Source organism: Durio zibethinus, chromosome 11, assembly GCF_047325235.1.
Source record: "Durio zibethinus cultivar Kanyao isolate XHJ-2024 chromosome 11, ASM4732523v1, whole genome shotgun sequence".
Classification (NCBI taxonomy): domain Eukaryota; kingdom Viridiplantae; phylum Streptophyta; class Magnoliopsida; order Malvales; family Malvaceae; genus Durio; species Durio zibethinus.
The window spans coordinates 6,332,056-6,341,992 of NC_143172.1; the positions used below are offsets into that span (position 1 = coordinate 6,332,056).

General features: G+C 32.5%; 2 protein-coding genes across 2 annotated transcripts; one reads left to right on the forward strand and one right to left on the reverse strand.

Moving 5' to 3' along the window:
• The first annotated feature begins 515 nt into the window (after window positions 1-515).
• LOC111291457 (tubulin beta-8 chain) lies at window positions 516-2,850 on the forward strand. The gene is made up of 3 exons (XM_022883229.2): window positions 516-1,060; window positions 1,590-1,859; window positions 1,960-2,850. The coding sequence occupies exons 1-3, from the start codon at window positions 667-669 to the stop codon at window positions 2,631-2,633; spliced, it is 1,338 nt and encodes a 445-aa protein (XP_022738964.1). The 5' UTR covers window positions 516-666; the 3' UTR covers window positions 2,634-2,850.
• Window positions 2,851-4,416: 1,566 nt separating this feature from the next.
• LOC111291045 (uncharacterized) lies at window positions 4,417-5,664 on the reverse strand. Its single transcript, XM_022882590.2, has 3 exons — window positions 5,483-5,664; window positions 5,065-5,391; window positions 4,417-4,914 (listed from the first exon to the last, which is right to left on the reverse strand). Exons 1-3 carry the CDS (start codon window positions 5,559-5,561, stop codon window positions 4,769-4,771), a joined length of 552 nt encoding a protein of 183 aa, XP_022738325.1. The 5' UTR covers window positions 5,562-5,664; the 3' UTR covers window positions 4,417-4,768.
• Window positions 5,665-9,937: the final 4,273 nt, after the last annotated feature.

Sequence of the window (9,937 nt, forward strand, 5' to 3'; positions counted from 1 at the left end):
AATTATTAATTTATGTAATTATTATAATATACATGATTATTTTTATAGTTTTAAACAAAATATTATTTAATTTTAAAAAATACTCGATAATTATCTTCAAATTCTAAAAATTAATATTTATAATTAAATAAAATGATTTTAAATTACCAATAATAAAATTGTTTCAAAAATTACAACTCCCATAATAATCTTGCAAAAATAGCAAACGCAACACGACCTTGCCAGTAAATCCGTATCTTTTAGCTAAAGCGCTAGTCACATGTTCCTGCTAAAGTCACGTGCCTTCACAATCCACTCCCATGCTCACGCACGTATAGAACAACTGAGGACGAACACGGAACAGTTCCTCTCATGCGCGTTATGTTACCAAAGCGTCAATTCAATCCCATCAAGTGCGCGTAAAAATCCAGCTTCCAGTTAAACCCAAACCTCAGGGTTTTTTCCTTTTCCCGAAAAATTCAAAATTTGAAATTCCCCCTTTATGCCAAACGCTGTCGTCAGTCATCACCCACTTCCCTTGACGCTAACGGCAAGCACCACTTTCCGTCATCTCCTTCCTATATAATCCCTCGTTTTTCTGTCTTCATTTCCAAAACAAATCCCTCACTCAACAATTTTACTGTTTTTTTTTTCTTTATTCTCCTAAACCTCTCAGTCTTTCAAAAAATGCGTGAGATTCTGCACGTTCAGGGAGGTCAGTGCGGCAACCAGATCGGCGCCAAGTTTTGGGAGGTGGTTTGCGCCGAGCACGGAATAGATTCCACAGGACGGTACCAAGGAGACAATGATTTGCAACTGGAGCGCGTGAACGTTTACTACAATGAAGCGAGTTGCGGGAGGCTAGTTCCACGCGCCGTCCTTATGGATCTGGAGCCTGGCACTATGGATAGTGTTAGATCCGGGCCATACGGGCAGATTTTCAGGCCCGACAACTTTGTTTTCGGGCAGTCTGGTGCGGGTAATAACTGGGCCAAGGGTCATTACACGGAAGGGGCTGAGTTGATTGACTCAGTGCTTGATGTGGTGAGGAAAGAAGCCGAGAACTGTGACTGCTTGCAGGGTAATTTGTGTTTTATATTTTTAAGTAATTTGTGTTGTATATTTTTAAGCGTACTTCTTTTTTTTTTTTTTTTTTGGTTTCGTTGTTTGGATTTGAGTGTGGAAAAATGATTAGCTCGTAGAAGAAGGATTAGGTGGTTTCATTCCTTGAATTGGTTGGTTTTACATTGTTTTTGCTATTACTTTCGAGCACGGATCTGACAATTTAAGGAGGTTTTAGGGTTTTATTGGCATGTTTAATCTGATATTACAACTTAATATCAAGATTCATAATGAAGGTTATCTGTTTGGTTGCTCAAATAATTGATATTAAATGATAATTGTTTTGAATATTATTCTTGAAAACCTGTTATTATGCTTTTTAGATGGTCTATTCCAATATAGAGTAAGATGGTTCATAAAAACATGCAATGGTGATTTAAAATGTTGTAGAACTGTCATCTTGCTTTGGATTGGAATTTGCTTTCGTCTATCACCTGGCATGTACTCTTGTTGATCTTTGATTTGGTAATCATTTTTCTGATCTTCAGGATTTCAAGTATGCCACTCATTGGGAGGTGGAACTGGGTCGGGCATGGGAACACTTCTGATTTCCAAGATCAGGGAAGAATACCCAGACCGAATGATGCTCACTTTCTCTGTGTTCCCATCCCCTAAGGTGTCTGACACTGTTGTCGAACCTTACAATGCCACTCTTTCTGTTCACCAGCTTGTTGAGAATGCAGATGAATGTATGGTTTTGGATAATGAAGCTTTGTATGATATTTGCTTCCGTACTCTCAAGCTCACCACTCCAAGCTGTAAGTCAATATAACTTTTCACTCTGTTGTTATTGCTGATGCTTCCACTATTGGTTGTGAAAATTCTGTTGATCTCATTGGTGGACCTGTTTGACTGCAGTTGGAGACTTGAACCACCTGATTTCTGCTACAATGAGTGGCGTAACTTGCTGCCTTCGTTTCCCTGGTCAACTCAACTCAGATCTGCGCAAGCTTGCTGTTAATCTCATTCCATTCCCTCGGCTGCATTTCTTCATGGTTGGCTTTGCTCCACTTACGTCTCGAGGGTCACAGCAATACAGGGCTCTTACTGTGCCAGAACTCACTCAACAGATGTGGGATGCCAAAAACATGATGTGTGCTGCTGATCCTCGTCATGGGCGATACCTGACTGCTTCAGCCATGTTCCGAGGGAAGATGAGCACAAAGGAGGTTGATGAACAGATGATTAATGTGCAGAATAAAAATTCATCCTACTTTGTGGAGTGGATCCCCAATAATGTGAAGTCTAGTGTTTGTGATATTCCTCCAATTGGCTTGAAATTGGCCGCAACATTTGTTGGAAACTCAACATCTATTCAGGAAATGTTCCGGAGAGTAAGTGAGCAGTTCACAGCTATGTTCCGTAGGAAGGCTTTCTTGCACTGGTACACCGGTGAGGGAATGGATGAGATGGAGTTTACTGAGGCTGAGAGCAACATGAATGATCTGGTTTCTGAGTACCAACAATATCAAGATGCAACAGCTGATGAGGAGTATGATTATGAGGAGGAAGAGGAGGAACTCCAGGAATAGTAGTGTGTTTGTGCCTTTCTGTTTTCTGCCTTAATGTTCTGGAGTTAAATTTTTTTTTTTTTACACCTGAATACCTTGTTTGGGTGTTTGGATTGTGGTTATATGGCTGGTTTCTTGGACTATGGTTTTTGTTTTCTTATGGTAATACTTTACAGAGCTTTGTTTATGAACATCTCTACATCAGTAATTAATGAAAGCATATGAATTTTCGCCTTTATTCTTCACAGTGTTTGTATGGCATGTTGCTTTTCGGTAAATGTTAATCAACCTTGGTTGGAGAGAATAAGTTCTCTCATTTGGCACCCAATTTCTATTAGTTTTCTGACGTGCGAACATGCCTTATCGTTCAGGCCTTCTCAAACTCACTGACAAAACTCGTTGGCACTTTGGCAATTGGAAAATAAAAGTATCACTATGAAAAATGGATGTATGCATTTATTTTTTTCGAAAATTCATCATAGGAGTCTCGTAATTGGATCCAATTTGACCACAAAAAACATGTAGGGCCTTTTTTTTCCACTTTTAAGTTATGGTCGTGCTTTCTCGCACAGATACCTATTCACCTCGTTAATCCTGAAGCCTGCAAAGTGGATTCATGTGTTCGGATGAGAAATGAGAAATGAGAAAAAGTGTGTTTGGCGATTCTTACCTCCTCACCATATTTGTCTTCAGGGTCAGGGACTCCAGTTTGTGCAATATCTAGATGAGACAAAAGGACAGCATCAACTTGGACTGGTGATTTTTTCTTACCTGAAACAATAAGAAAATTAAAGATTGCACTATAAAATTTTCAAATTATCTAAAAGATTGGCTTAGAATCCCAATTTTAGTTTAATTGATTAATAAAACTGTTTTTTAAAAAATAATATTTAATAAATATGAAATTTAAAATTTAACATTTGTAATCCCTTATGCTAGACTCTGCTTATTTTGTTAAAAAAAAAAAAAAGACTAACTTAAAATTGTGGGTTTACATTCGCAACTAATTATATATATATATATATATATATTTCAATTTGAACTAATAAAGTAAAGAGAAAGACCATTTATGACCATAATAACCATGACAATACCATGTTCGTGGTTGATATTCTAGTAATTTCACTCAATCATCGTGGTCAATAAACCAAAATTGAAAGTTTACATCCAGGATTAGTGAACTCCTTGATCCAACCCACAAGGTAAAAATATCCATTCGAATCAAAATACCCAAGATCTCGGGTATGGAACCACCCAAATTTGAATCCTGCCTTATATTGTTTATTAATTTATTATATATGGACATGAAATATGGATCACCTTCCGTATGCTTATTAATTTATTATTATTATTACTATTATATTTAGGGAAGTATCTAATATATATGTTATTAATTTTTAATAAAAAATAGCAATAAAAATTGCAAATATTAAGAACGTATATTTGCCTGGTTGATGTAGTCTTGCTAGAAGTTTTAGATTTATCATTTTTTTATATTTGAGATTATGAATTGAATTTTATTATCGAAATTAAAAGTTTAATATGTTATAAATTACAAACGGAATTGATCTTCGAGTACACATTTGTTCTACATAATTCTTTTTTTTCAAACAAAAAGAAGTTCTCACAAGTTCATCATGGGATAAAACTATGCCCACCTTAGGTTTCCTTTTTCAATTTAATGGAAATATATTTGTCACCATTTGAGTTTATTATTTTTCCTTTTCTTTCGATCGTTCTTCATCCAATGATAGTAATTATACGACGAAGATCGGAATTAATCACATAAATTTTTTTTCATAAATCTATACTTCATATATATATACTTATATATGTTACATATATCATACCCATTACAATATATATATATATATATGTTACATACATCATGCCCATTACAATAAGCAAACGAGTAAGCTGGGTATGGTACCATGCACACAAAACACAACCGCGTAACGTATAGCAAATCTATCTAGAAAGTAGCACCTTATTGGACTGAACACACCAAGCTCATGGCACGCATGCACACACCAAATCATGATGGTCATTGATGCACTTGAGCCTTTCTTCTAAAACCTACTAACTAGTGCAACTTTTTTATTGGTGCAAAAGGGAGTAGTAAAATTTTGTAAAAATTCCAGTACGTCAATCAACATTTAGAATGGCGCCATTGCTGGGGCGACTCCCAATAACTTCGCACCGCTGGCGGGTCCTGGTGCAACCAAACCAGAGCTTAGGATCTCGGCCATTCCTCTGCGTGCATGTGCTTCTTGTGCCTCACATAATTTTGGAAGAAAAACACCTGTCAAGGCAACAAGTAGCTAGTTAAATAAAATTATTTGCAGTTGTTCTTGGTTTTATAATAGAGCTTAACTTATATATACTAATTCTTGCTCTCTCTCTCTAGTCTCTAATAGGTATGAAGTAATAGTATTGTTGCACTATATATTACCTTCTCCTGCGGCCAGGTTGAAGTAAAGGTCGACGACGTTGGGGCAGCTATTGTGGCATTGAGGGGAGCAAAGCATTTCTGTGAAGCGAGACTCGAGGAGGGAATCGGATGAGATGCCGAAGGATTTTCTGTCAAGCCCGCATGCTTTGACACACTGGTCAGTTTCAATCCAGTTCTTGATCTTATCAGCTTCTATTTCAGATGTGCCGCAAGTGTATTCTTCCTCTCCGCTCCTCTTTACGTGCTTCTCTAGCACACAGCGCTTGCCTGTGGACGATACCGCGTAGGCGCAGGTGTCCTGGTCAAGGTGTTCACATATTATTTCTCCTGCAAACAAGCAATGACTTTTAATGTACAACCTAATAAAGTTTTGTTAAAAAAAAAAAAGTTGCATGTTCTAAGTATTAGATTTGAGAACCTAGGGTGGCTTGCAAGCAGAAGGCAAACAATGCAAGAGCTAAGACAGATAAAGTCTTCACGCTAAAGTTGGAAGCCATCGGTTCTAACGGACAGAAAAAGCCAAGATTTGTTGGGTATCAAAGGCTTTTACTCTTTTAACAACTGTGTGCTTTGTTCTTTGAGGAATGTGTAGTGAAGATTGGTGTGGCAGGAAAGGGGCACTTTATAGTTGGTTTCTGCTTGACATTGCGACTTGAAAAATCAACCCAAGGCATAAAGGATTTTCAAGTCAGAAAGCGACACGAACCTTACTTTAGATTTTAGTGACAGAAATGGTCGTTATTGGACCCCAGAGTGGCCGTCCAATTACTGCCGCTATCAACGGGGAGAGAATGCCACGTTAATCACGATGCTGTGCTTCTAATTAAAACCAATATTTTCGATATGGTCTAGCTGGAAATAAAGGATTCTCGTTCATTTAAAATTGGAACATTTTCAATGAGAAGTGAAACTATAGCTATGATTATTTTGCTAAGAACTACGAAGTATATTTAATTAAAATCTAACTGTTTTGACGCTCATCACATAGGTTTGGCACAAAACCATTTGCTAGGAAAATGCCTTTTTTATTCCTTAGAATTTATATACTCTAAATAGGTTATATTTGGATGATGGATATGATATAATGATAATTATATTATATTGTGTTTAGTTTATACTTAAAGAGAAAAATATGATTGTAAAGAAAATTAGTCATTTTCTTGATATATGATAATTCAATCTTTTCGAAAAAAAAAAAAAAGGTTATTTTAATTCATGAGCTAAACTTACATGTCCTATTATGTTACGAATCTCATCTAAAAGTTTTGAATAGGATTTTGGTACCATTTGTTAGGATCACGATAGTTTTGATTTTAGTTGTTAGATAAAAACTCTAATCAATTAAACATTCAAATAAGAGAAAATTTAATTAAACAATCAATTAATCACATAAGAAATAACAATTTAACGTGATTCAATCTAATTAGCCTATACCCACGAATAAAAAAAAAGATTCACTAGTTATAGATAATTATAAATAATTATCAAATCAAACACTCACTCACAATCAATATTCATGAACTTTTTCATTCTCCTTTAGTCTTATGAAGTATTTTCAATCCAAATAAAAACATATCAATATCGCTCACCATATATATGTAAATCATCTCAATCTCCTTTAGTCTACTCAAATAGACATATTCATATGAACAATCTCAATCTCTTTTAATTCTATGAGGTATCTAACCCACAAAACCTTAATATTTTCACTACAGGAAATGTAACATATAGTGACGCTTAAAAAGCATTCGTAAAACTCGAAAATCCGTCAATATAGTACCATAAATCCTATACTAATAGTCAAAAAGTATATTCCGATGAATTTTTAATTGTTGGTATATCTCTTGTTTGTATAGACCTATACTGACAGTTTTTAAGGCGTCAGAATAGCTTACAGAGATACACCAACTGTTCAAAACCGTCAGTAAATGTATATATGTTGGTATAATATCTATTGTGTGTTCCATTATTATATCTTTTAGTGACAGTTAACATCCATCAGTCTAGACTTGTATGTTTTAATTTTTCTTGCCGATACCAATGGTTAATGATCGTTGGTATAGACTTTACATGTATTGACGCTTAAAGCCCATTAGTATAGATTTGTATATTTTAATTTTCTTACCTATACCGATGGCTAGTGCTTGTCAGTATAGATTTATATGTTTTAATTTTTCTAACCTATACAGACGGTTAATGTCTGTCAATATAGACTTGTAATTTTTCTTACCTATACCGATGGTTAGCATCTATAATTATAGATTTATATTTTTTAATTTTTTTACTTATACCGACAGTTAGAGATGTCAGTATAGAATTGTATGCTTTAATTTTTTTACCTTTACTGATGGTTTGAGTTTGTTAGTATAGACTTATATGTATTAATTTTTTATTATATTTTGATTATTATTAGTATTGCTTGAAATATTTCAACGATCAAGTGTGTCGGTATAAATGTTAAGACGTTGATAAATTTTTATAAAAATTATATTTTTAATTATTAATATTAATTTATTTATAATTATAATATAATATGTTTTCATATAAACAAAAAAAAGTAAAAGATATTTAATAACATTAAAACTATAATTAAATTATTTATAATTCACAAACTTAGTATAAATGAAAAACTAAAGTCAATGTACCAAGTTTGACAAAACAAACATCGATAAAACAAATATAGGTCAAGGTGACACCACTTTACCCTAAAAAACACAATCATAAGTTTGCACTATCAGATACTTAAAAACCTTTTGATCACTTTAAAATTTTAAAAGAACTCTGAACAAGATAATCTTAAAAAATCTATAAACGAAAAAACAATTGCAAAACCACGTCAAGAAGAAAAGACATACACGCACCTATAAGAAGCCCTTTCCAAAATTAAAATATTTTAATTCATACAAAATATCACAAGTCTTGAAAAAGTCAATAAATGTAGCTACATCATATAACTAACAACCTCAATGAACCCAGCTCACTAATAGTATTCAATATACTAATCAAGTATCACAAAACATAACAACCTTATTTCAACAAACTGCATAACATCTAAAATAAAACCAAATCCCCTACAAATATAATACTTCGAGTAAATAAGCAACTTCCTCAAATAAATGATCCCATTATAGATTTTTACAAAGAAGCACTACATAGTATAAAAAAATCCAATTAAAATTCTTGTAAATTATCTTATATATACAAAAAGTAAGAAGGTAAGAAGGTAATCATCCATTCATATACTAGTAAAAATAATTTTATAAACATCTTATTCATTTATATATACAAAAGGTAATCATCTATTTATATATCAATAAAAATAATTTTATAAACATCTTATTCATTAGTGTAATGCATAAATGAACAAGAAATAGCCTAATTTACATGTGTAATCTCCTTATTCTTTTAGTTTAATTCGAAATAATAACTTTATGAAACCAAACTAAGATTATTTTAGTCAACAGAACTATTATTAAAAAAATATTTTCACTATAACATTTAAGTCTACAACTACAAAGCATACTTATATTATAAGAAAACCTTTTTAAAGGAAAAAAAAAAAAAAAAGACAAGAAAGCCTTCTCAAGGGAAAAAAGCAAGCTTTAAATCATAGCGTAATTTAATGATTATAGCAATAATGATGGGTACTATTTGAAGATCACAATTACATGATTCAAAACCTAGATTCAAAATTGATTTTCATGTTCTATCTAAGAAACAAGTATCAAGCAAAGCATTTTCACATATATATATCATGTGATGACGAGTTTACCATTTTTATTTTCATTAGGTTGATGACTTAAATTTGAAAAATGATAGTTTTCAAGTGAGATTTCTATAGCACTAGTAACATTAGGAACCTAAAATTAATTCAAAAAAAATTTAATAAGGTTTAAGATTCATGAACAAGATGACAATTTACATATATATAAACAAAAATAGATGTTATATAGATATCTTTATTCACCATGTGAGTAATAGTATGCAAGATATCCATATTCTCTTTAGAAAATTATCTTTTAAGTACTGATAAGACAATACTTAAAGTTTCTTTCAAGATTTTAATTTCAACCTTCAACTCTTGTACCTCTTTCTTATGCTAAAGCAATTTAGAAAATGAAAGACCATATTGTTTAGATGAAGTAGATACTATACCCATGCAATGAACATGCCTTTTCCTTTTTGGTCTTTTAACTTTTGAATAAACATAATTTTTTCATGAACTCCCTTTAAAATTCTAAGCATTAGTTTCCCTCAAGCCTTATTTCATGAGTTCCTAAAATTGTAAACAAACATTTTAATATAAAGAAAGTAAACATAAGTAAAAGCAAGTAATAACTAAATTAAATACCACAATTTCATCTATCTTATCATTCACAACACTTTCATCTTTATATGTACGAGAAAGAATGTACACCTCATCACGTGAGGGTGGAATTCCATTAGGTTCTTGTTTATTCAAAGGTACAAAATTAATTATTGTAATGACAAAATCGAATATATAAAAAATAAACTTCATATTCATTTATCTAAGTATGACAGGAAAAATTGATATATGTATCAAGGTTTGAATGATTCTCGAGAATGATTTTATTCTTGTGCAATGAGACTAATCTAATTTTGAGTGGTTTATTTTGTTTGTCTCACTTTGTTCCTCTAAACAAATGAATAAGAAAAGATATATTATAATAACTTTGTAATTATTATCACAGCATTCAAACAAAATAAATAGTATATTTTGTAAACATTTATCTTCACTTTATTAGTTAATCAATGTGCAATAAAAAACATGAATTGACTTTTATCTACTTGAAAATCATCAACCTTTGCCATTTCATTCGGTGTCTTGTGTTCATCATAAAATTTAGACTTC

Coding starts and splice junctions, on each gene's coding strand:
- LOC111291045 (XM_022882590.2), bottom strand. CDS start 5,561: ATGGCTTCCAACTTTAGCGTGAAGACTTTATCTGTCTTAGCTCTTGCA. Junction 5,392..5,482: donor CTGCTTGCAAGCCACCCTAG/GTTCTCAAATCT, acceptor GCTTGTTTGCAG/GAGAAATAATATGTGAACAC. Junction 4,915..5,064: donor CAACCTGGCCGCAGGAGAAG/GTAATATATAGT, acceptor TTGCCTTGACAG/GTGTTTTTCTTCCAAAATTA.
- LOC111291457 (XM_022883229.2), top strand. CDS start 667: ATGCGTGAGATTCTGCACGTTCAGGGAGGTCAGTGCGGCAACCAGATC. Junction 1,061..1,589: donor GAACTGTGACTGCTTGCAGG/GTAATTTGTGTT, acceptor TCTGATCTTCAG/GATTTCAAGTATGCCACTCA. Junction 1,860..1,959: donor CAAGCTCACCACTCCAAGCT/GTAAGTCAATAT, acceptor GTTTGACTGCAG/TTGGAGACTTGAACCACCTG.